Below are 26,379 nucleotides of genomic sequence, written 5' to 3'. Positions count from 1 at the left end.
ACGCTACAAATAACATCTAGTCTTGAGCATACAATTAGTGCTAAAAATGATCTCAATACATACTGTGACTTGTTAATATATTCAATAATAGGCTAATACAAGTACTTCGGTAATTTTTGTGAGGGGTACGCTTCCAATAAATGTCTTGCAACTTCTACATACATACACGTATATGTTTTCAGATCCGTTTCTTTAACAATAACTCTGTCTCGTTACAGTGCTAATGGGATTTCAAAATATTTTATATAATATAAAAATTTTCTAGGAGCGTTCGAATATTCTCGTGTGCTGCTATACATACGTACGGATATACGTATATATACATATAATAACCGAATATGCAACTTACTGAACATTTAACAATTTTAATATCCGCAATTCACTGGTAACGATCGTAAGCATATAAAGGGTTAAGATGTAAAGTTATTCGGAGAATCTCGACGCCACTGTGTTGCATAAATATTTCACAAGGAAACTTTTCTTGAGGAATTTATCAATATTCGTTAGAATTTTTTTAGTAATAAAATTGAAATAATGTATTATATTACGAAGGACAGTTTCTCTCTTTTTTCTTTTGACTTTGTGTAATGTAATTATGGTGTATTAAGTAATGTATCGTGACGAACAATAAAGTATACGCAAAAGGAGAAAACCCAAATACATAGATACGCATCGTTGACATTGGCAAACGGAAAACAAGAGCGGTAATTTCCCCGTTCCTTCCGTCGCATAACCTCGTTGCAACAGCGTTGTAATTTCGATCGTTAGGTAATGACTAATCTCTAACAAAACGAGGAAATAAGACTCTGAATACATAGAATGTAATTAAAGTCTTGCAATAGTACTGCAAATAAGGAGAAAATTAAAGTCAGAAAATATCAGGAAATTAAGGTAATCGGAAAGTTATTACATAAGAAAGACGAAAGTCGTTAAAAAAGTTTATTTTCTTATATACTGTCTGTAAAAGAGAATCCTTTCCATCTTTCCCTTGTCGAAAATCGTAATAAACAGCGACAATTTTTCTCAATATCGGTTTATAAATTAAATTATAGTTCATTTCATAAGGAGTTATGCGGTTACATTTTAAAATAGCATTTCTAGCGTCCAATGTAAAAATATCGCAAAATTCTATTTTTAGTAGTTACCTGCATAGGCGTGCAGGGGAAGGGAGAATGGTTATCTAATTATAAGAAAATATCCTGTAAACATAGAAGAATACGAGAGGTTATTTCGTTGTTTGTTAACAGTTCAAGGTGTAACCGTCTTGTTGGTGTAAAGGTTTCATTATCGTGTAAAAAGGTTTGACAAAATAAATCATCATACGGTTCGTGACGTTGTTTGTCAGAGTGATAATAAAATCACATTGGAAAATTGTGCTAGAATTGTCATGACGATTATTAAGATTAATCCTTCTATTAATTCGCTGCACTAAAAAGTAGTACTTGTTAAATAATATTGCTACTTTTTTGTAATTCAAGAGATAAATGTAGTTATTTGTAAATGAGATTTTTACTATCACATCGATCATTCTTTAATTCCAAAGTAAACACATATTGATACAGCTAAAATAAATCTTCGTTTAATACTAAATGTCATATATTAAATAAGAATTATTACTGGTATTATGTATTTATTTTTCGTAAATTTTAGAAATTTGTGTATTCCATAAGATCGATTGCCGAAAAATGTGATTATTTAATTAAACAAAAGTATCATATATGTGAATAGATAGCTTTTATGGGAATAATATACATTTAAGATATTAGAATTTGTGTGTACAATCATTTTGATATATGTGTAAAACGCGATTAGCAACTTTGTCAATTAGTATTTGTCATAAGGGCGATTTTGATCTGATAAATACCTTCGAATCTTCACTCGATAGATGGCAGCACTTACTTAATAATAGCTAGGGATTCATAAAAGAAGTATGTACCGTTTGAAGTCAAATACTAACAGTTATAATTTACAAATATAATTTTTAATCATTATCGTGTACTTTTACGAGATATATAAGAGATTTATAAGAAATGAAAAAATAAGAAATTTAATAAATTAAGGAAATATATTTGGATGATTTTGTTCACACATACACAAAAATATGTTGCATATGAAATCAATGTTTCTCATTTGGAATGTTAAAAAATAAAAAAAATGTGGATCAAATGAATTACATCTTTGCGATTCATTAAAAAAACCTTATTTGTAAATCATTGGTATAAACAATAAAATTAAAATTTTCAATAGTACAAGGTTCGCATAAGGTTTAGGGTAGTGTAATGATTTCACGTCGTCCGCGCACGAACGTTTAGCGCGATTACACGACAAGTTGTCAAGGGTAAAAATACTGCAGTACTGCTGCAAAATTTTTAGTAGAAGTGACAACACGTATCAGTGATATACTCATTCTTATTAGTCATATTGTCGTTCTGAACGAAGGAAAGACGTTGATCTCTATCATATCCTTCCTCTATCTTCTTTTTTTTGCGCAAAAACCTCTTTCTTTGCGTTTGCTTAAAAAACTTCTTGATTCAATGCCAACAGTTGCTTGCCAATTCAATCCTTGATACTTCCTTTCATACGCAAGTATAATTATAGCTATTTGCACTGATATTCCTCTAATCATATTTATGATTCTCATTTTTTATTCACGTTATATGTAAAATGTACATAATGTTCTTATATGTCATTTGTAAATTGTTAAAATATACATATATATATATATATATATATATATATATATAAGCTTAAATATCATTATACTAATACTTACTTTCATGAGTTACGAGTATGATACCTTTCTTTATCAACCCTCAAGGATAGAGTCATCAATTTTCAACCATATTTTTGCATAGATTTTATATCGAAAATTGAATAGAATATTTGAAAAGACGAATTTCTAATCAATCCAAATTTCTAATTAAATTATTAAATTAAATGTACGGAATCTATTAAATTTTAGATGTATTGTGATAATTAAAATATGTGGCAAAATCATTTGAAGACACAAACAAGATACCTACATATATGTACGCATGATATTGAGCTATCTAAAGAGAATACGATGTTCGTGCTGCTATCTATGCCGAGGATTGTGTTTTAATAAAGTTGAGCAAATTCAGAAACATAAATATAACTCTCGTAATGTAGAATGTAGATCAGACGTTAAAAGATAAAGTTTGATCATTACAGATCCAAGAATACATAACCATACTTCACTCAAATATCAAACAAATTGTAAAAGAATTAGTGTTTACCTTGTCAATAAAACGTAAAGATACTTGATCGTAACGACGTATTTTAATTGTGATCGCATGGAAGTTTTCATTAACTTTAACGTATTACGCGATCTTAAATTAATTAAGCCAAAAAGTACAGTGTTTGTGGATGAAAGGTAGCCATGATCTGTCCAAACAGTATCTTAGCACATTTAGCGAAATTCTTCGTGACAGTTGCTTGCATGAGAACTTTCAGTAATAAGTATGATAAAACAAGCACCTGGTCATTTCATGCCTTTCAAATTCTACTTTCACACTCCATACTGGGAGTACTCAGGTTTGGTAAGAATGTATCTTCTGATAATTGCCTATATTTTGCATCTTGATATTTGCCTAGTATATTTTTAAAGCAGTGTTATCTGTACAGGGCCCCCTAAAAGTACGTCTTATATGTTAGTGGGGGTCATGCAGAGGATTAGTTGGTATGAAACTACATAAGGGTATTGTACTTAATTTTTAAGTGTAAAGCTCCAAAGGAAGAAACAGTACTCTCATTTTATCATTTTATCAAAATTTCAACTTTGTTGGAACAGGTGGGAAATAATAACATAATTCAATGCACTTGTTTTTAAGCAAAATGTAAAACATAAAAAGTGATCCCAAAAAATGTCATCCTATAATAGATACATAATATCCTATAATATATCCTTTTATTTAGTTGCCACATAGTTTGCATAAGTATGTATATAGTTGAACATTATGAGAATTAGTATGGTAGATAGATGATAATTTTATTTATGTTTTGCATGCTTGTAATTTCTTAATTTTGCTTATTACAGTATCATAAATAGCGTTTTTTCTGTTTTTCTATATTTATTACTTACATAATAATGAAATTCAATTATGTACTATAGCTTCCATCCTAACATTATATAAATTTTTGTAACGATTTAAAGAAGTATAAATAATATGGATGAAATTTAAACTTTTTATCATTTATAACAAACTTCTATTCTCTAATTCAAATAGTGATTATCAATTAGTTTTGCTTTGAAATATACAATATTATCTAAATATTAATTGTTTCATAGAAATTTCATTAAGTAGAAAATGAAATAGATAATGAAATTTTTATTTTTGTTAAGAGCTAAAAGTATCCATTAATTACATTATTTCTCACAAGTTCCAACTGTGCATTTACTTTTATATCTGTAACAAAATTATTGATTATTTATTTATATATCATATTCAAAAATTAAAAATTGTTACTTTTCACATCTTTTTTGTCTTTTCCTTTAAATTTCTGGAAACTGATATGAACGTAGGTAAACAGTCAGAAAATTTGACTTTTCATAATAGTTCTAAGAACATTAGATCTAGAAAAACATTTACAACTTTGATGTTTAAAAACAACTAATTCACGCTATAAAACATAGTGAATAGTAGCACTCATAATATGTATGTGTGGTATAGAGCATATTATCTTTAGCAATATTGTTTCCAGGAGCTCCATTTCTTACATCAGCAACCAGTGTAGCAAGGTATTTAAGGATCTTCTACAATTGGTACTCTATGATCGTTGATATTATATCATTGGCATTATTCACTGCTGGTATCTTACAAGGATATGGGATTCGTGAAAGAGTTTGGCTCACAGTATTTTCTGTTAGTATTTTGCCAATATTTTCTCATCTACAACCAAGGCGAAAAGAAAACCAAATACGAAGGCATCAATTATTCATGAATATTACTATTACTCTCCAATTGCTAATGATTATGTTGGTCGGTTTGAGAAATAGTAATTACAATGTCATTAGTTTAATTATCTCCTATATATTCGAAAGATTTTTTATTGATGAATTTTCTTATTATTATGATATTCCAAGTACTGATTTGGCCCAATATTCTCTCTGTTTTGTAGAAATTTTCATGGTTTTCACTTTAAATGAAGTATAAATAATATATTTTATTGAATTTATAATATTACTTTTTGTATTATATATATATCTGAAAATAAATAAACATTTATATCTACCCCTTTTGGATTCATATTGTGCGATGCGGTAAATTCCCCAGAATTACAAAATATTCCTAGGTGAACGAATGAAGAGCGGGGAGCGGAAAACATGATACTTTGAGGCCGCATTGATGATTGGTTGTAATCGCGTAAGCGCAACCAACAATAGAAACAAAAATTAAATTGATATTTGAATTTTGAATTTCATACAATTTTGCGGATTTATGCTCAAATTAGTGCTCCCCGAAAATGCTTCACATCCCTTGCCTATAATAGAAGTTTATGATCGTGGTATAGGAATATTGTAAAGTTAGTAGTATTAATAAAGTATATATAAATTTGTAATGTTAGTAATAAATTTCATTTCTGAATAAAATATTTAAAAGACATATGGTTTGCTTAAAATTCTTTAAATTTTATATATTCTCAAAAAATGTTAATAAAATGCCAATATCACAATGCTTCTCCTTTCACACGACACATCCGTTAGACATTTTAGATTGTAGCTTATCTATATGTAATATAGATTCTATGATAATACTTAAATTCCTATAATACAGTGGAAAGTTAATTTTCGGTTGATTCTGTAAATCTTTGCTACAATGCTGCTGTTAAGAATTCAAGTTTTCGAATTCGAGAATTCGAAATCAACGGTGTAACACGTGTTTTAGTAATTATTAAATTAATGCAGTAAATGTGGATATTGATGAACGCAGATACTCAAACGAACTAGGTCAGTGAATCGTATTGTAGTGAGTTGTGATATTTTCGCTTGATTTTTCTCTACCATATGAATTGTTCGGATTTGTAATGATAATTATTTTACTTACAAATGACAGAAGGAACGAACGTGCAAGCAAATTAATCGTAACAGAATAAAACGAAGCAAGAGTTTACGCAGCTGTTACCGAACTGAAATGCAAATGCGTGTCTCTGCCATATTTTGACAGGATAACGAATAAAACGTACAATAGTTAATCTCAGTCGGCCGTAAATTCCGTGTGCCTTTAGCATTTGTTTTATTCATATCATCGAAAGAGAAATTAATAAAATTGTACCCAATGAAATCAGTCGCATCTGTTCCGGAAACAAACTTCCAAGGTATCGGGCGTGACATGGCAGAGCGGCTTGGTCTAGGTCCTGAGATTCGAGAACTCAAACTGGGATCAACTTTTACCAGTAACAGATCAACGGCCTTTCACACTTTGAAATGTTAGACAACACATTTTTTTCATTTATAATTTACATATTCATAAATATTTTGACTATAATTTTGTTTCATGTTTTTACATACTGCAAGAAATATCAGTGGTTAATAATATTGAAAATATAATTGACTTGTAGCTAATAATAGAAACATTAACGCGTTTTTTTATTCAGATGATTTTAAACCAGCAAGTGTTGATGTTTCCAAGGTGGCAAGAGTCGATGTTGGAACAAACAACATGATGACAGTTACTGTTCCACATTTAGATGGTGCTGGAATTCCACACACCGTTTTCAAGGGCCCTCAGAAACCTTATCACAAAGAATGTGTTTTGATAATAGATAATGTTACAGGTGAAATTACACTAGAAAAATTAACAGCAAATATTCAAGTGAAAAAAACTCGGTATGTAACTTTTTTATGAGATATTAGGTCATCCAAAAAGTTTCTTTCGTTTTATAAGGAAACAATGGATGCACAATATTTTCTGTTTTATATTATTTTATCAAATTATGTATGATCCATTTTGTTCTATCAAAATAAAGATCACAACATTCGACAGATTAGGTTTCATGTTTGTATAAAGATGCATCGTTGTAAAAGACTTGTCTGTAAAAGAAAGATACTTTTCGGACAAACTAATATATTAGATCATAACGTGTTATATCATCATAACATTTTATATCATTTTTTAGGACAGAACCAAAGTCTCAGATACATTTAGGAGTTTCTGGCGGAAATATTAGTAATAGACCTATAACTCCAGTAGAAAACAAAAAGAGTCCTACTCATGGTAGGGCAACTGGAAGAACAAAGGTTATAAGTGGAAAAAAAAGGGAACCTAGCGTTCAGTTACATCCAAAACAATATAGTCCTCTTAGAGTATCACCATATCATAGCAAAAGTCCACCTTCTACCTCAACTAATAGGTATAAAATGTTTTTTTATATTTTCTAGTACAGATATAAATATCAATTTTGATGAAAAAAATGAAATGTTATGCTAATTAACACGTTGAACGCCACGACACCCGTATTCGGGTGGCGCTTATTTGACTACTTGCGAAGGATCGTCGTAGGTATTTGAAAAGATATTCCAGAGCAAATAATAAAAAACTATTGAATTATTAAAAACTATTGAAAATGGTTTATTAAAGAAATTATTTAGAATGTAAAACTTTAAAGTATTCTATACATAGCTGGAGAAGGAATCGAATGCCAAGTTTTCGGTACCATTTGATTCCTTTTCTAATTGTGGTGGTATAAGAAACCATTTGGTCGGAATAATCTATACCACACTTGCTTTCATTATATTCAACAATAGCTAGTGGTTTTAATGTTGCGAACAAACGAAGCAAGAGATCATTCTTGAGACCACCATTTGAGCGACTCGCATTACTAAAATATCGATGAGAGTACCTAGCAGAGAACGCTTGGTATTGCGGCACGCGTGGCCTGAAGGAGATTTCATTGAAAACACGCGTGGCAGTCAATGTGTTAAAGAATGTAAAATAAGTTTTTAAAAGCTTGATTATGTAGTAATGTTACAGTAATATATTCAGATTTTTTTGTAATCTTACTAAAAACACAGTACTTTAGTTCACCAGTGCAATCTTCAGTGGCACCGTCTACTTTAGCCAGTTTACCAATGATTGGTTCCGATAATGATGACTGTCCTTTAACATCATCTGGAACATTCCCGACTGTCAATTCTACTGCACCTTCAAGGTCATCATCTATGACTAATACTCAATCCAATACGAAAGCTTCTGTCATTATGGATAATGATGAAGGTGCTCTGAGTGATAGTACTTCAAGTAGTTCAAGTTCAGACAGTTCAGAAGATAGTGACTCAGACACAGAAGATGTTCCAGCTTCGACAGAAGTTAATGGTATGCTTTCAATATGATTATTTTTGCAAGCTTTCTTTTTGAATATAAGCAATTTCCTTTTTTGATCTATTTTATATTGTACATATTTCTTTTTAGGAGATGTAAACAGTATAACTTCATCTCCTTCACTTCTTATGCCAAATAATCTCCTAAGTGATGACTTACAATTATCAGAATCAGAATCTGAGTGATTAAAGGTAATATATGTTCAAATTATATTTATATTGATAAACGCGTTTCTATCGGAATATTTTCCAAGGACAATGGAAGATTTCCTAAAGGTCTTTTCTGCCAAAAAATTCTCTATTTTTACAACGCTTTATTTGCTGTAATATATTGAAGATTTCAAAAAGATAGAAAAATTCAATTGTATTCCATATCATACACAGGGTATGTGTCTAGCGAGTGACAGCATACTTCACATATTTAATATGTATTATAATAAGTTATGGTATATATGAAACAAAAACCTTTTACTTCTTGTGCAGTAAATATATGAAAAGAATGTAATGAATACAAATGGTAACATATGTACATTTATTTATAAGGTATTAGGGATTGTACAATTACTACTGACTAATATTTAGTGTAATTATATGATCTTTATTTTCTTATATAATTTAAAGGTAGAAATCTTGCCAAAATATTTTATGTGATTTTTATGAAACTGGCTATTTTTTTTCGATTCTATAGTTTTCAATTTGATTATTTGTTTTTTTAAATAATTGTAAATATCTAAATGTCATGCACATCTTATTGATTTTCTCTTACAACCTCTTTATAAATATAAAATTATGTGATGCGTTACGAAAAATAAAAGAATCGAACTCCTGTATTATTTACAAACTTATTTATTTAAATAAAATATATAAATTTAATAAAGTATTCATTATAATATGAATTTTATTATATATGTACATGCATAACATGTAAAACATTTTAATATCCTTTACATCAAACAAAATAGTAGTATTATTTGGTAATACTTCCCTTACAATTTATCTTAGTAAACTATTCCTATAAGTTTCATAGTCTAGTATTAATCTAGCAAGTTGACTACGTCGACCTAAATGATGATTCTTCGACTGTTTACAGAAATTGCTGATATTATCAGTTGTATCAAAGCAATCAACATTTCTATACCTTACTTTGAGAGCCGGTTCTATTGCGCGTAAAATATGTAGGTTACTGAAAGAAACAAACATCTCGTATAAAGAAGTATCGGGAATATTCTGTGAAAGATTTAGCATCGATGAAATATCTCGATCGGAGTGTATTATTGGAATGCTAGCCTCAGTGGTTTTTCTCACTGCAAAAAAATGTAATATATTATATGAAATTAATAATACAAAAATATACATATAAATAGAAAAATATACATACTGTTGTTATAGTCTCTAACATAAAAGGCGATATTATTGAAATTATATTCGTCGTATCTTCCATGATTGCGATTAATATCCGTGTCAACTTGTTTTATATCGTTCATATGAGCTATATCAGGATGGTATTCCATGAAAGGAATTGGACTGAATACTTGATATTGGTTTATGGTATTCATACGGATCTAAATATTAAATTTTTAATTAATTTGTATATACAAGATTTTTGTTAGTATTAATAATACACATACCCTATTTAAATAATCTAGCCGAAATTGTATTCCAGTTTCGACGAGAAGTATTAAACTTTCGGGTGAAAATTTTCTTATACATAAATCTGTAACAGCTATGTTCAGCAACTGATTTGTTTCAATGGATGTTACAATATTCGGTAAGCGTACAGAAAGCCAAGTAATTTTTGACTGTTGTTTCTTATATTTATCAGCCAATGATAGTGCATATTGTTTAATCTCATAGTATATATCTGCCCTTCCTTTAGATGCAGAGTCAAAATTATATAAAAGGACCTACATATAAATAAACAAGATTAAAAAATACAAAAAGAGATCTTAAGAAATTAACTCAAAAAAAATATTAACCATCATAAGAAAGGTTTTGTACTTCTTTTCCATACAGTCTATAGCATAGTGCTCTAAAAAGTTCAGTGCATCCCGTTTCTTTGATGGATTTATGGTTAGTATTATATTTATTCTCGTGTTTTCTGTTACGTACGGAACAGGCAAGATCTCAACTTTTCCAAGCGGCTTGCACACTTCAATCCTCTTCCTCAATATTTTACCAGTATTAACATTGGTAAATTCCAAGTCTAATATGTAATTCATTCCTCGAGATGCATCAAACCTTTGATATCCATTCAATAATTTATTAAATTTGAATGTATATTGATAATCAGCGATTATACTAGAAGCTGTAATATTAATCGTTCGATCTATGTCAAATTTAGCATCGGTTTTTAATTCTTGTACAGTTGAAAAATCAGTATTTAGAAATATGTGAGTTTGATTAAAATATGACCATCGTAAAATATCAAAACGACCAACAGCTTTATTTCCTGGTTGATTACCGATTGGCCATGAAACATTGCGTTCTTGCGGAGGCCCTAAAATTGCCATATTTAAAATCGATTTCCGAATATTGGAAATCTTTTCTTGAATTTCCACGGACTTTGTCTAAAATCATTAAAAATTTGTATAAAATGTAGATTACAACTGAATTAACTTTTAATACATTCAACACACTCACTGCTGCAAAATAAGTGTTCAATTTGTAGGCAAGAAGGTGGTCATATATTGGATATATTACAAGTGAACTTAAAAATTCTTTGTTTCTAACCAATTCCTTCAGATTCATCTCAAATAAAAATGTTGGTTTCAATTTGGTATGCCGAAATTTCTGACCTTGTATGTGATTAGAACAAGGTGTCGAGGTAGAATGAACAATACATCGTCCAAAATTGACATCATCCGAATCAGAATAAGCATTTTTTACACACCAATCCAAATTGTTCTTTAATTCTTGTATTATCGAATTGCTCAGAAGGATTCCAGAATCTGAAAATTAGCAAGAACTTATTAGTCGAATATTAAAGGAAAAAAACTATAACATGTGAATAAATGAACAAACAATATTTAAACATGCTAAGTTTACCCAAGGAACAATAAGTTGGAATGTCTCCAAGAACCCCCACATGAACATTTTGACTTACACTAATCTTGGTAACGAATTTTACTAATTTTTTAACATTGATGTAGCTTACATCTTTGATTAAGAAATAGTAATCATAATTTTCCAAATAATTATCAATTATATATTTCATAGTATGGAATGGTTTCAAAATGCTTCTGGTATCTGTAAATCCAACTATACCAGGAAGAGTAACATTAGGCTTTGTTCCTTCAGGTATAGAAATGAAGTATCGTACTTTGTCCACAATGTGTGCAATAGTTTTATTAATTGCTATGTCTCTACTATATAGGTATTGTTGACTTGTTATCACTCCAATGAATAATTTCTCTCTGATTCCAAGTTCTGTGGAATAATATCTTGGACGTACTAATGCTTTAGAAACTTTTTGTGCCTGTTGAGGTTTGTTGTTAATATTTATTTTTGGTTCATATTCATCCAAGTCATCTTGATAATTTAAATAATGCATTGAATACTCTGTATTCTCATTAGAATTATCTACATTAACTGGTATTAACATCATACTGAAACTTAGACCCATGCTAATCCCAATTATTAAATGTATATTTGCCCAACAATGGGTTAAAAATATTTTTAGCACAGGATTCATTTTTTGATAATGTTTGGTTATACACTATATACATGCAATGAATATATCAACATTTATTGTGCAAAAATAATTTTCTATTATATTACAGATTTTATGTTATATTCAATTTTATGAGCGATCATCCTTTACATTGGAGCATTAAATATAAAGATATATATATTCATTATCTTTAATAACCTGCAACACAGTCTGCAGTTATGCAAAGTTTAATAATTTCCTATTAATATATTATTCGTCAGCCACAGCGTTAATTTATTGCAAAAATACTGTGTGTATGTGTTTTTAATTATTTACTTATTATATTTATTAAATAAGATTGAAAGAATACAGGTTTATCATTCATTGAAAATATTCTAATACTTGTGTAGTAATTTTTAAATATCACTGGTTTTAACTCGTTTGTTCCTTAATGATAAATGACATATAATGTGATATGACAATAATTTGAAATTTGAAACATTTATCCTCCATTATATTAAATACCACACATATAATTATTTGTCTATTACATTTATAACAGTGGTTCTCAACAAATTTTACAATCAATTTCTTCTATAAGAATGTTAAACTAGAGAGGAAATTTCTTCTCTGGTCAAACTATGGTTAAAAGATTTCACTAGAGTGTGGATAGATAATAGCAGAGAGTGCTTACAATTATAGTCCGGTGTTCCCGGGCTAGTACTCCCCCCCAGTGGCTAAGTGCTGAAGGTGTTCCACTCTATATATATATATACATATAACATATACAAGACCTATTTAATTCCATCATAAACGTGATATACTCGCTGTGGTTTCACGCTACAAGAGTTTATTACAATATACCTCGTTTATGGTGGAACTAAATAGATTCTTATATATGCTAGTGTGGAAACGAACTGGGCACATTGTAAACTTTGCAGGCACTTGTATATGCTAGAGTGGAACACCTTCAGTATTTGGCCGCTGAGGACAGCATTAGCCCGTACACACGCGGAACCATAAGCTCTCATTCTCTCTTTCATCAAATGGCACTCATTTTTTTCTATTCAATAGATATGTATTATTGAAAAATATCGTAATAAAATTGCACTACTATTAAATACTGACTGATAAATTAGTACTAAAATTTGTAAAAGTACTAACTTATGTAAAATGTTATTTGTATATTTGCATATCTGTATTACAAAATTGATTAATTCTCAAGAGGAGGTTATACAGAGCAATCATTGAAGACGTATATTTATATTTAATTGTATATTAATGAATTTTATTTAAATTAAAAATTATAAAATTTTCTTTAATAGTATGAGTATGTTAAGAAGTATAATCGTCTCATTAAATAAATCACAAATAATTAAAAAACGTGCAAGTGTTCAACTGACAATCGTTAACAATTTACATAACAATAAAATTTTATATAATAAAGATAATCCCCATAGTGACATTACACCTTATCATTTTAATGTGCAAGTAAAAGAAAAAAAAACTTTTTTGGAAATTATACGTATATATAAAAGGGATGACCGTGCTAGAAAAGCACAATTAGAATTCATAACAACTGCTTTAAAATATATGGATGAATTTGATGTAAATAAAGACTTAGAAACTTACAAGGCATTATTTGATATATTTCCAAAAGGAAGATACGTACCAGAAAATAAATTTCAACTTTTGAGTTATCATTATCCAAAACATCAGGATACAGCTCTATTAATACTTAACAAAATGGAAAGTAATTTTGTAATACCTGATTATGAAATGCAAAAAATGATTGTAGATACTTTTGGTAATAATGGTTTAGTTATAAAAAAATGTTGCAGCATGTTTTATTGGTTACCAAAATTTTCTCAACTAAACCCTTGGCCATTACCTCAACCTGTACCAACAGATGTAAAAGTACTTGCCGAATTTGCATTAGCAAAAATATCGAGCATAGATGTACAAGCTGATGTTAGTATATATAGAACAAAGGATGTACCTGATGCAATTGACGATACATGGATTGTATCTACCATGAGTAAATCACAACAAGAACTTCTTGCTGTACAACCAACTGATAAATCATTAACTGTTGAAGGTCCTTTTGCAGTTTGGGTTGATAAATATTATATAGATTATTTTGTATTAAAAGGAGAGGCAATAAAAAGGGACATCATTTATGGAGAATATGATGGTAAAAGGAAATAAAGAATCTTGTATATTTTATATTAAATAATAAAAGTATTAATTGTTGTTTCATTTTCAGATATAACTAAATTGAAAATTCCATTTTGGGAAAAGTATAACTTTAAAATACCAGTTACTATTCATGAACAGGAAGATGGTGTATATTATGCAATGTGTGCTACAGGTACATCTTCTAAAGATTCTCTATTATCATGGATAAGATGCTTACAAAAAACAAACCCTATTTTAGAAAAAGTACCAGTAACATTTAAATTAAAATCATATACAAATGAACAATTATACGTCGAAGATGATAAAAAACCTGATGTAAAACAAATATCTGAGAATGTAGATGTAACAGAAAAATAATTTATTAGTTTGTATAAACAAATTTAAACTGTAAATAAACATGTTTGTACAATAAAAACTATCTAATTTTTAATATGTTTTCTTCAAAATGTATAATAAAAGATTATGCTTTCTTAAACTTAGCATAGTTTTGCAGATATAAATTGAAGTAATACAAATTCAATTTTAATTGAAAGTAATATTTCAGCGTGGTTATCCATTACAAATATGTATTCACAATGGAACACTCTCGCCTATCAATATTCTTAAAATATTTTGACCTTTTTCATACACACAGAACTGAACGTGTCTCATACATACTTTATACACGAACTGTTTATATGAAAATAAATTTGCTTAACTTTTAAATTCATGTATACATAATCGAGTAACATTCGTAATAATCGTAGTGAGTGTTCGATTTTCAAACAGTTCAAACATACAATAGGAAACTCGTGTAAATAAAGATAAATATTTTTAATACAATTTAATAAATATAGAAATTAAATTATGTTGTTAATTTCCTCTAAAAGTATAAAATAGAATTCATACTCTGGTAATTATAAAATAAAATTGGTAGCAATATGTTAATAAATAAGTGTGTTCAAGTCATCACAACTTCTGCTAATTTATCATCTTTTATAAACTTAAAATGTAAGTATCTTTTTTTTTATTAAATTTCAATTCAATTAATTTATTAAGTATTGAATTATTTTATCACCGAAGAAATCTTTCATTATATTCAAATGTGCTATATGAGCTTAAATTTCCTCGATGCAGCAATTGCTTTTCAACCGACGAATTTTTTAAATCACGAAAGATGAATAACATATCATTATTATCTTAGGGTTCACTATACAAACCAGAAATTTCGTTACTACGGTGAAAGATGTTTCAAAAATGCCTGATTGCGAATACGTACCTTTTACCTACAAGGTGAGATCTTTTGTTTGCACGTCGAAATTATTTTTTCCATAATACAAATACATAAAAATGTCTACTATTACATTTGCTTATGAAACAGATTACAAATTATAAAGAAATTAAAAAGGCATACGAATCGATCATATCTCCTTCTTTGAAGCAATTTTACAAAGAACCACTATTAATACACGAAGGTCGAGGGCAGTGGTTGTGGGACCATCGTGGAAAACGATATTTGGATATGTTCGGCGGGGTTGCTACTGTATCTGTTGGTCACTCTCATCCGTAAGAACAATATAAAATAGAAACTAATAAAAAATGCAATTAAAAAAAGATTTATAAATATAAGAAATTAAGTGATGCATATTTTCCAGAAAAATAACAGCTGCTATATCTGAACAAGCGTCTAAATTGAACCACGTATCTTCCGTTTATATGCATACCCATTTATATGAATATGTAACCAAGTTAACAACTAAATTTTCAAACAAATTGAGAGTAGTATATCTAACAAATAGCGGATCGGAAGCAAACGAATTGGCGTTCTTAATGGCTAGGATCTATACGCGCAACCAGAATATCGTATCGCTAAAAAATGGATATCATGGTGCAACTTATGGAACCTCAGCATCTACAGCCATGAGTACATGGAAATTTCCATTCGTTGCACAACCACCTGGCTATTTACATGTAAGCAAAATCCAATTGGTTTTCGTATACAAATTCCTTCCGAGATTATTATTGGAACTTTGATTTGAATGCCTGAACCGGAAATAGATGATTCTATAATCAATGTGTAACCATTTCAGGCGGTATATCCAGATGTATACAAAGGTAATTGGGGTGGATCAAAATGTAGAGATTCGCCTGTACAAGTGATAGGAAGGGAATGTGATTGTGGAGATGAAGAATGTGTAGCTTCTGAAAAATATTTTCAGAAATTCGATGAATCATTTCGTTTTAGTTTGGCAAATACGCACAGCGTCGCTGCGTTTGTAGCTGAAAGTATACAGGTATTCTGTCTTTCACTCTCAATTTTTCTATTTATAATTATTGGCAATTACTAATTACAAAGGTTGTGCAACTTTTTAGGGAGTAGGAGGTGCTGTTCAATATCCCAAATATTTCCTTCAGAAAATATATAATTATATCCATGAAAAGGGTGGTCTTTGTATAGCAGATGAAGTTCAGACTGGTTTCGGTAGGACAGGAGAACATTTTTGGGGTTTCGAGAACCACGGTGTGGAACCGGATATAGTAACTTTAGCAAAGGGAATAGGAAACGGATTTCCTCTTGGAGCTGTAGTGACAAGTAGTGAGATTTCCGAAAGTTTGAATTCAGCATTGCACTTTAACACGTTCGGAGGAAATCCACTTGCCTGCATCGTAGGATCAACGGTATTAGATGTAAATATATTTCACTCTATATATTTTTTTACATGTTCCCAAAATTACTTTATAATTTTTTTAACTATCACAATTATCAATTAATTATAATATATAACGATGAATTAAAATAATTTAGATTATAAAAGAAGAAGATCTTCAACAAAATGCATATACAGTGGGGACACATTTGATCGATCGCTTGAGTACTTTGTTATTAGAATTTCCCAATATCGTTGGTGATGTTAGAGGAAAAGGATTAATGATTGGAATTGAATTAATTTCGAACTCCGAAACGAAAAAGCCGTTACAAACGGAATACGTGCTCGAGATTTTCGAGAATATCAAAAATATGGGTGTCCTTGTTGGTAAAGGAGGGTTACATGCAAATGTAAGGTGATTGATGATTAAATATTTATAAAATTTAATAGATGAATATTTATGATGTTCAATGTACATAGGTGCTGCGAATAAAGCCACCTTTATGTGTAACGAAAATGGATGCAGATTTTACTTTTGCAGTTATTAAGAGAACATTAGAGATACACCAAGAAAAATATAAGCAGATTAAAGGATAAACGAATGTAATACGTGAATTCAACTCCTTTTATTTGATATAATTATGTATGTTACATTTGTACAACATATGTAGTTCTTACATTTTATTCATGCAAATTGATTGTGTTTAAGTTTATTCTGTACATGGTCACTTACGATAAGCATGAACAATGAAAATTAATAATTATATACACATATTTGTTTCCTTCATTTGTCCCTTAATGAAGTACACTCGGGTACGTATCTAACGCGTTCGAGTATCTACCTATCGTAAACATTCGCAAACGCTGTGTAGCTGATAGATATCTGAATTAAAACTATGGTATATATTAAAAGCAGACGTTTAAATTCATTTTGAAAAGAATCGTAATGTTCATCCATACATATAATAAAAGGGCGACGGAAATTGTAATCAACATCTTTATCTGCAACTTCAATTATTAAACAGTCAGTCTTCGAAAAATAAAATGCGCATCAAATTTACTTGATAATTCGTCATATAACATTTAAATGTTATTTGTATGTTCCCTGTTATTTTCATGGAAAATGCAGTTTTCTATATGTTACATGTAAATTACGGAAGTTAAATACTTCAAATCACATATACGAGTACGTAAAGCAACTTGTACGAATTAAATAAGTTATTGCTTTTGATCTTAATACTTTAAAATCTTCATGTTTCATATACTTGTTTGACTGTACATTTTTCTTCTATAATCTTTTCTTTCTAATCAGTTTCTCAATATGTTCTTTCATGTAAAATTCAAATTAATACATGTTTTGGAAGACATTTTATACTATGCAAAAATATTATCCAAAGTAAACGCAAAGCTGCCAACATTACATAAAAATTATTGTATATCAACAGATGTAAATGCAATCAAATTTTCTAAATATGTGAAGACAACAATATATGGGGATTTCAAATATGTAAAAAATAAAATTTGGCACAAAATCTGTTTTTTTGCGAGAAAAAAAAAATAAATAGAAAAATTTAATATTAACATGATACTCTATTTGTCCTTGTTATTGTCTAAAAATGCTCACTGAAGTATATTTAATAAAGCAATTATTCATTATACTGTTGCTTGTATCACAAAATATTCAGTACTTTCAGAGTAATATTATGTGGAAAAGATGCATGTATAACTCTGTTATTAATGAATAGTAAATTGAATTTCTTCGATCTACTAAACATTCTTTCATTAACTAGTCTATAACAAAGTGAATAAAATAGTGTTAAATATGAAATATGTAGGCATCTAATTAAAAAATAAAATTTCCAATTTTTAAGCAATCAGATTTGTTAGAACGATTTTAGAGTCTGGTAATGTATCAAGAAGGTAATGAGAGGTTTGAGCCATTGAGGCAAGATCAGCTTCTAATAATGCCAGTTGAAGTTCCCTACGTGCTTTTTGTACAACATATACCATCAGTGAAATACCTATTAGAATCTGAAATTAAAAAAAATTATTTGCACTTTCAATATCATAAAAAATTGAATCTTAATTTTTTTATACTAAAAATATACTTGGAAACAGAAAACAATGTAACCAGTTGCTGCTGTTGATCTATCTTCAAGGACATCTTGCATAGATCTTAAACTACTGCCCAGGTAAATATTGATGATTTGAGCAGGTAATAAACCTAATGCACTAGCTATGTGGTATCGAATACCACCCATATTGCTTACCTAAATATTTGTATATATTGTTAACAGTTTTTAACACGCTTTTTACGTATATTGTTAAATATTAATCAGGAAGTACATACCGCAAAAATGGTATTTTGTAGACCGAAAGGTATGGGAGTTAATCTTGCAAATAACACAACCTTGAAAGCTTGTGGTCCAGATATAACTCTGAGAATAGCTCTTGCAGTATCATTTTGTAAAAGAGCTCCAATAGGTAATTTAGATGACAACGCACTAAGGGTAACATGTGCTATAGCTATTCCTAAATTGGCAGACAAAACTACCATGACAATGCCTCTTAATATGCCAAATAAATAACCACTAGCAATGATAAGGAATAAATATCCGATTACAATAGGGAATGAGACCACTGTGAACAATGCAATAAATATTACAGTAACAATCCATATGTTCTGATGTTCAATCCAATAAAGCAACACTTTAATATAGTCTCTGCAGATAAAAACAATTGCACCCAAAAGTGCCAGGGTGGCAATTGTTACTACAATGTAGCACACTGAATTTGAGTGGATACAGTTACACTGTATCGAAGTAGAGTTCTTAGATGGACGAACACCAGTTTCCACATCTTCTATATTAATTATATCCATGTCCAATATGTCTATTCCTCATTATGAATAAGGAAAAAATCATTCAATTCTTTTGCTATGACCTGTTTGAAAAATGTCAAATGATATGTTAGGTACATATAACACATTTGCTTTTTATCAGTTTAATTAGATAATCAATAATATTCAGTAATATACCAGTAAAATATATATTATATTAAAGGGTAATATATTTGATAGTATTAGAAAGAAACATATCAGCTCATTTGCCTTAAATATATGTATTGTTATTTATGTTATATATAAATCATTTATGCAATAATTTTTTTATAAATTTTATGATACTTAAATATGTACTTCAAATAATTTATGGATAAAACACAAATGTTTGATTATAATGTGGTGATCATTATAGTACCATGATTATAAATAAGGTTACAGATAACTATTCAATTTTGTATTTATTAAATATTTTTATATCATTTACATAAAAACTAATTTCCTTAGAAGCACGCATAATACGGGAAAGAAACTTTTTGGTACAACAGAAATAACTCTACATTATTGTCTTAAATTACTGTAATCATAGATTCGTAGAAAAGTATGCAAATAAAAAATAACACGTAATAATATTTATTTTTACCTCACTACCTACCATAATAAACAATTTCGTAAATTGCAATTTTCTATACTTTTCCTATTATCATCAAATATGAACAATATTATGTTTTATTTTCGATTTTTCGTTCATCCGTTATCATTCTTATTGAAAAATATAACAGTTTTGTGATAAAAAGATAAATAACATAAACTTGTAGAACATAATTAAAATCCGTTTATGATTTTCGTTTACGTCAAGCACTCTGTTGGTGTGAAAGCAGGAACATTTCATTTTGCAATACCACGCAGCTTTATCAAAGAAATTCCCATGACAATTCTATTATCTAATATTTAAATTAACAAAATTCTAAATATCATACTTAAAAACATATTTTTAACAAAAAAATTTTTCAGAATATAGATGTGGTATCTATATAATTATAGTTATATTTGAAGAAAATTTATATTAAAATTTGAAATGTTAAAACTTTGATCATTAACTATTAACGGGTATTATTTAAATCATAATTTTTATTCAAATTCGATAACTCTGTTTTCGATGTATTATTCGAATCTTTTATTGTGTAAAATTTCAGCTTTTTTCTTAATTACATATTATATCATATTATATAAATTAATACATTATATGATATATTAATTTAAGTTGTAATACAAAATACACATATAATAAGTATTTTTATTATATACATTTTGTATTATAAATATATATATGATTTATATTATATATAGCATTTTCTCGTGGTCCAAATACGGTTTTATATACGAAGTGTAAAAACGAAGAAAATCATGAAGTAGAACATAGAAGAAAAAATTAAACCCGGGCTTCTAAAACCACAAGATATATTCATATAACACTAAGGACAGATCGGTTAGATTTCATTTAGAAAGTGATAGGGCTAAGAAAGTAATATTTCCAGTTGCGCACTTGTCAACCTTGTTTGCGGTGGCCGCGTCGTTATGGCGGCATAGCGAATTTTTGCAGGTTACAAGCTAACAGGTGTAAGCTGAAAAACAGGATGGTCGTTCATACGTTCATTTGCTCAAATTAATTATTGTTGATTGAATACTGTGATTACTAATACCAATCCACAATTTTAAGTAAATTCCAAGGTATCGATGTCACCGACATACAGTGCATTCTAGTTTTCTATGTGATATCGAATTTTATAACTTGACAGAATGATTGTCAAGAGGATATTACAGTTAGGATTTCTAGTAACAGTGCTTGTAAACGTGCATAGTTCAGCCGATGAAAGTACCAGCGTAAATCCAAAATGTCAATTTGGAAAAACCCTACGAAAGCAAGTAAACGCGGAACCGCTTAATGGAACCTGTTTACGAGATATCGTAGTTCGACTGTCGAACGAGTTTCGGTCTATCACTGATGCCGAACTCGGTTTGAAGCCGTTCCAAAGAATGCTCGGTGAAATGGAGTTCATGAATGTCTCGAGTAGCTTGAACATGAGACTGAGCTTGTTAGTGGATAAATTAAATAACAAGCTATTATCCTATGCAAAGCTTGTGAAGCAGAGTTATAATATTATAGAACCTATTTTGGCAAAGAATGAACATCAATTTGATTATTTTGAATCGATGAATGGACTAGAATTGTTATCAAATGGATTGGCTGATTTTTGCTCACAAATTGCACAAAGTATGTAAGATAAGTTCATTTAGAGCTTGTAAATTCCAATCTAATGTGATTTTATGTATTTTAGAATTGGCACTTCATCTAAAAAATCAAGAATGGAAAAACTTACATTTGTTGCCTTTTATGTATCCAGTCACCATGTGTGGTCCATCTAGTGCAGGACATAATATTGGGCCTCTTTTATTGTCTCAGTATTGTCCAAAAAAAAATGTGCTGTTATTACTTGAGCATGCTGTGTTTATGTCTGAAGGAGATCTTACTCTAGCTCAAATAACTGCAGAGACAATAATTGACATGTTATCTCACACAGATTATGTTAATGTTATTGGCCTCTCTACTAATACTTCCATTCATTGCAAAGATGGTTTATTAAAAGCTACAGATGTTAATAAGTTTCAATTAGCACGTTATATTCATAGTTTAACAAGAATAGGTACAGTTATCTTTTTATCTGTTATATTTTCTATTTATCATTATTTATAAAAATTTTTTGTCTCAATTTTAGAAACAAATGACACAATTGAATTTGATCTTAATAAGCTATTACAGAATGTAAAAGGTGAAGTAGTGTTTATACATTTGACCAATACACTTAAACCCACTTCACACATAAAAAAGATAAGAAACATGATTTCTGCAGAGAAAATAAGTGGCTATATAAGAACAATATTAATTCTTTCAGGTGAGTTTAATTATGTAATTACGTGCATGAGTTGTTTGTAATATATTATTAACATAATTGCTTTTTTATAGATCAAGAATCACATTCAAACACTAAGGATTACAATGATAGCATTCTAACTCTTCCAACACAAAATATACTCGGTTTTGAAGTATCAAAGCTATTTTCTGATTTAAAATGTTCTGAGGAACATAAGAAAGATTATTATTTATCTGATCCATACTTTGATTTATATAGTAAAACAATGACATTGTCTATTGGGCACATTACAAATAAAGCATTAATATCTTTAGATATTAAATTACGAAATTTCCTTGATGATATAACATATTTTAATGCTGGTATGCATGCATATGCTATACTGTTTGATAATAAGGGTATAGTTTGGATTCACAAAGATTTCCCACGAATGGAAACAATGCTAGATCAACCCCTCAAAGTTAATTTACATCACATAGAAAATATTAGTTCTGAAACTGTAAGAACAATGATCGAGGAATACGAGGGTGTTATAAACGTGAAAACACAATTAGGGAGAAAGGTACATCGGCATATATAAATATACGTAAAACTCATATTGATTTAGTTTTTATATTTCAGAAGTGGTATCGGTGGAAACATTTGACGTACATGGATTTAATAGTATGCTTAGTATCGGCAACTAATGAAAGCGTATTACCTGTCGCAAAATTAGTACCGACATTGTCAATGAATATTTTACATCATCGTCTTGATCTTTTAATGCATAGTATTGCCGATAAAAGCATTCTATGTACTTATCACAACAAGCTTTTGTCCTTGTGTAAGCTAATGAATTTTAATAACTTGAAAAAATAAAAAATTTATCTAGCATTTGTATGAAAGAATATATGTATTTATGATTTAGCAACAGGAGTGGTCTATCTTTCTCCATGGTGTTTCCAGTCTCCAATAGAGCAACTTAAATTATTAGAAACTGGAACTGTTGTAACAATGCAGAGTTACATGGCATATCTAAAGGATTTAACAGGATTACTAGCTAATCCTGGTTTATATCAATCTGTCAGACCAGACGTAGCTATGTTGACTCAAATATTGGGATACTTTAAAGGCAGGCATATAGAAAGTGCTTTAAATAAATTTATAATAAGAAGGTACATTTTATACTATTATATGGAACGAGATTTTAAAAGAATTAGAATTTTTATTTAATTTCGTTATAGATATATCGTTGGAGTCGTAAGTGGCGTATTAGAGATATATCCAGGAATTATGCTCGATTCGGGTTTTGATCCTAAGAGAAGAATGTGGTATGGAAAAGCACTGGAGCATTCTGGAAAATTAGTTTTCACACCTCCATATTTGGGTGTTGGTAGTTCTGGATATGTTGTTACTCTAAGTCACACGGTTCATCGTAATTCGGAATCAACTACAAAGGATGATGCTATTGCAGTTGTATCTATGGATGTAGCATTAGGCTTTATTTCAAGACTTCTGAAAGAGATGTTCCCATTTTGTAATAATTCGACGGTGAAATGTTTCCTAATGGATGATAAAGGATATTTAGTCTCACATCCAGCATTATTAGAACCAACTGGTAAAATCGAGCAGCAACATTTGACTCACAAGGAATTATTGGTTGCAAATGACATATTAAATCACGAGCTTTTCGTTAAAAAAAAAGCTTGTGCAAATTACTTAGATGGTACTGTACAAAGGTATTACCAGTTTAATACTTCACTTGATGAGGTTCTTACAAACATAGTTCACGGCGAACATTGCGTCAAATACCAAGTAGCAGCTGTACCAGGAACTAATGTATTTTTAGGAGTAGTTAATGTGACTTGTAATTTATTAAGAGCATTTTGCCCATGCAGTACTATGGATCACTCATGTTTAAACTGCAAAAGAATGGAACAAACCGAATGCGAATGTCCTTGTGAATGCGCATTATATTACTCTAATTGTGCAGAGTATACTATAAATGAAATGAACCTCGAATCCTGTCCGGTACTGTACGAACAAGGAGGGAATTCGCAGATGTCCTGGATACAATCTACGAATTTGAAAACGTGTCCGTCCATTGACTGTAAGATATTCAAAGGAGAAAATGAGTGTCTCGGAATTGTAGGTTGCCAATGGTGTCATATAGACAATGATGGAGAAACGCCATTGCAAGCACCATTTTGTAGTGATATGTCCGTATGTTTTAGAGGTATTCTTGGACTTTTTATGCCACTTAGTGATGGCACGTACAGTAAGTACTGTTTAAATGTATTCTTAATATATAATTTTGCATATTTCTTTCTCTTACAAAATATAATTCCTTTCAGATTCTCAGTCAACAGAAGAAATTGCAGTACGCGACTGGCCATCAGTTGGACCTGTAGCTGGTGGAATACTAGCATTCCTTTTGATACTAGGGATATTTTTATTTTGTTATAGACTTCGATCTGTTCAGTCTGGCGTAGAACATCAGTGTTTGCATATACATACATCACCCGATATGCTGCGTATGACGCATTTAGAGGGTGATGCAGAACCTATGGAGTTAGAGCAAACAAAAAACAATTTAGATTCTTTGATAAGGGATGGCATAGCGCCCATTTCGCCATATAAGGTTTCCACAAATTATAGAAAACCACCCGGTGGTGATAGCGATCATGGATATAGTACAATGACACCTCACGACGATTCTGAACAACAAACATTTGCTGAACCGTTATTAGTAGTTGGTAGTAATACTGAACCCGATCTGAAAAGACAATCCACTTGTCTTCCCTCTCCAACAACAAATTTAGGGTCTCCTTATCATGTTTTAGCGCCAGTCACGGTTCATTGTAATATGGAAGCAAATTTTTGTTAACATCTATAACAAACAATAACCTGGAAATTTTTATTCAGGTATTGTTCCTTGAAAACGGTAAAACTTCGTTTGATTGAAATTAATGTTATAAAACATAATGTAAAAAACACACCTCAACCCTTATATCTCCAATTGACAAATGCAAGCCAGCATTCTACTCCAAAGGAATAATAAGGGTTAATTTTGAAAAGAGTTTATGATTTTTTATAAGTTCTTTTTATAAATATTAAGATTATACAAGTTATATAGTGATATATAGACGTGCATGTCTATTAGTATTATTTTAAATTAGTAATAATATTATTTCATTCAGATAAATCATACTTAATTCAATAATGAAATTGGATATGATTATTGACTGTTATCACAACTAGCAATGATACTGTTTTTTTTTTTTTCGTTTCTATAGTTAAGAATAATGCAGCAAATGTAAATGTGTTCGAATATTACTTAAAATAATCATATATTTTTTATATAAATCGGAAACGAACTATGTAACTGAGGTGTCTTGATCTATTAAAATTGATACACATAACAGATATATGTATATCTTAATGTAATAGCAAGATATCTTACTTCATAGTTCGTTTTCATTGTATACATTTTTTAGAAAACAACATCACAAATTAGCTATTTACGTACTGTGTAATGTAAGCCACGTAGTTTAATATTTTTAATAGAATTTATTAGTAGATATAAATTCGCGTAAGCATAAAATATATATACATTTTTATACATGATAGTACTTTTGGAAAAAGTGTACAGTGACCTTTTTACGCATAATGAAACAAACTTTTATAGCTAAGAGATAATCTCTTAGATATTTACATTTTATACGTATATACGTGACTGACTACTTATCACTTGATCTTGCCAATACACATAGTTTATTATAAACGCAGGTTTTACTATTTTTATAACTTGTAAA

General features: G+C 29.6%; 7 protein-coding genes across 11 annotated transcripts; 5 read left to right on the top strand and 2 right to left on the bottom strand.

The window, feature by feature from the left end:
- Positions 1 to 2,260: 2,260 nt before the first annotated feature.
- LOC132907286 (uncharacterized) lies at positions 2,261 to 5,252 on the top strand. 2 transcript variants are annotated; one of them, XM_060960219.1, is made up of 3 exons: positions 2,261 to 2,338; positions 2,963 to 3,560; positions 4,723 to 5,252. In XM_060960219.1, the coding sequence occupies exons 2-3, from the start codon at positions 3,401 to 3,403 to the stop codon at positions 5,172 to 5,174; spliced, it is 612 nt and encodes a 203-aa protein (XP_060816202.1). In that variant the 5' UTR covers positions 2,261 to 2,338; positions 2,963 to 3,400; the 3' UTR covers positions 5,175 to 5,252. The 2 variants fall into 2 exon arrangements, 1 of the variants encoding a protein (XP_060816202.1); XR_009658138.1 differs by lacking the exon at positions 2,261 to 2,338 and having other exon boundaries at positions 3,434 to 3,560; positions 3,646 to 4,847.
- Positions 5,253 to 5,770: 518 nt separating this feature from the next.
- On the top strand, positions 5,771 to 8,685 carry LOC132907283 (ell-associated factor Eaf). 2 transcript variants are annotated; one of them, XM_060960215.1, is made up of 6 exons: positions 5,771 to 5,968; positions 6,075 to 6,447; positions 6,616 to 6,847; positions 7,138 to 7,371; positions 8,041 to 8,333; positions 8,430 to 8,685. In XM_060960215.1, the coding sequence occupies exons 2-6, from the start codon at positions 6,297 to 6,299 to the stop codon at positions 8,522 to 8,524; spliced, it is 1,005 nt and encodes a 334-aa protein (XP_060816198.1). In that variant the 5' UTR covers positions 5,771 to 5,968; positions 6,075 to 6,296; the 3' UTR covers positions 8,525 to 8,685. The 2 variants fall into 2 exon arrangements, with proteins under 2 accessions (XP_060816198.1, XP_060816199.1); XM_060960216.1 differs by having other exon boundaries at positions 5,771 to 5,987.
- Positions 8,686 to 9,168: 483 nt separating this feature from the next.
- On the bottom strand, positions 9,169 to 12,668 carry LOC132907279 (chondroitin sulfate synthase 2). Its single transcript, XM_060960209.1, has 6 exons — positions 11,384 to 12,668; positions 10,979 to 11,286; positions 10,315 to 10,905; positions 9,967 to 10,242; positions 9,717 to 9,900; positions 9,169 to 9,642 (listed from the first exon to the last, which is right to left on the bottom strand). The coding sequence occupies exons 1-6, from the start codon at positions 12,027 to 12,029 to the stop codon at positions 9,332 to 9,334; spliced, it is 2,316 nt and encodes a 771-aa protein (XP_060816192.1). The 5' UTR covers positions 12,030 to 12,668; the 3' UTR covers positions 9,169 to 9,331.
- A 340-nt stretch (positions 12,669 to 13,008) lies between these two features.
- On the top strand, positions 13,009 to 14,601 carry LOC132907281 (evolutionarily conserved signaling intermediate in Toll pathway, mitochondrial). The gene is made up of 2 exons (XM_060960212.1): positions 13,009 to 14,181; positions 14,254 to 14,601. Exons 1-2 carry the CDS (start codon positions 13,314 to 13,316, stop codon positions 14,541 to 14,543), a joined length of 1,158 nt encoding a protein of 385 aa, XP_060816195.1. The 5' UTR covers positions 13,009 to 13,313; the 3' UTR covers positions 14,544 to 14,601.
- Positions 14,602 to 14,721: 120 nt separating this feature from the next.
- On the top strand, positions 14,722 to 17,841 carry LOC132907280 (alanine--glyoxylate aminotransferase 2, mitochondrial). 2 transcript variants are annotated; one of them, XM_060960210.1, is made up of 8 exons: positions 14,722 to 15,176; positions 15,370 to 15,458; positions 15,547 to 15,731; positions 15,821 to 16,136; positions 16,256 to 16,459; positions 16,539 to 16,853; positions 16,972 to 17,223; positions 17,294 to 17,841. In XM_060960210.1, the coding sequence occupies exons 1-8, from the start codon at positions 15,107 to 15,109 to the stop codon at positions 17,408 to 17,410; spliced, it is 1,548 nt and encodes a 515-aa protein (XP_060816193.1). In that variant the 5' UTR covers positions 14,722 to 15,106; the 3' UTR covers positions 17,411 to 17,841. The 2 variants fall into 2 exon arrangements, with proteins under 2 accessions (XP_060816193.1, XP_060816194.1); XM_060960211.1 differs by having other exon boundaries at positions 16,972 to 17,228; positions 17,294 to 17,410.
- On the bottom strand, positions 17,418 to 20,565 carry LOC132907285 (transmembrane protein 64). 2 transcript variants are annotated; one of them, XM_060960218.1, is made up of 4 exons: positions 20,296 to 20,565; positions 19,164 to 19,756; positions 18,922 to 19,083; positions 17,418 to 18,844 (listed from the first exon to the last, which is right to left on the bottom strand). In XM_060960218.1, the coding sequence occupies exons 2-4, from the start codon at positions 19,692 to 19,694 to the stop codon at positions 18,680 to 18,682; spliced, it is 858 nt and encodes a 285-aa protein (XP_060816201.1). In that variant the 5' UTR covers positions 19,695 to 19,756; positions 20,296 to 20,565; the 3' UTR covers positions 17,418 to 18,679. The 2 variants fall into 2 exon arrangements, with proteins under 2 accessions (XP_060816201.1, XP_060816200.1); XM_060960217.1 differs by having other exon boundaries at positions 20,308 to 20,561.
- A 436-nt stretch (positions 20,566 to 21,001) lies between these two features.
- Positions 21,002 to 26,188, top strand: LOC132907276 (VWFA and cache domain-containing protein 1). The gene is made up of 8 exons (XM_060960205.1): positions 21,002 to 21,927; positions 21,992 to 22,357; positions 22,430 to 22,606; positions 22,678 to 23,147; positions 23,207 to 23,408; positions 23,493 to 23,739; positions 23,809 to 24,842; positions 24,919 to 26,188. The coding sequence occupies exons 1-8, from the start codon at positions 21,453 to 21,455 to the stop codon at positions 25,449 to 25,451; spliced, it is 3,504 nt and encodes a 1,167-aa protein (XP_060816188.1). The 5' UTR covers positions 21,002 to 21,452; the 3' UTR covers positions 25,452 to 26,188.
- The last annotated feature ends 191 nt before the right edge of the window (positions 26,189 to 26,379 follow it).

The sequence above is a fragment of the Bombus pascuorum genome, chromosome 5 (assembly GCF_905332965.1).
Source record: "Bombus pascuorum chromosome 5, iyBomPasc1.1, whole genome shotgun sequence".
NCBI lineage: Eukaryota > Metazoa > Arthropoda > Insecta > Hymenoptera > Apidae > Bombus > Bombus pascuorum.
This window is presented reverse-complemented; position numbering and strand designations above follow the sequence as displayed.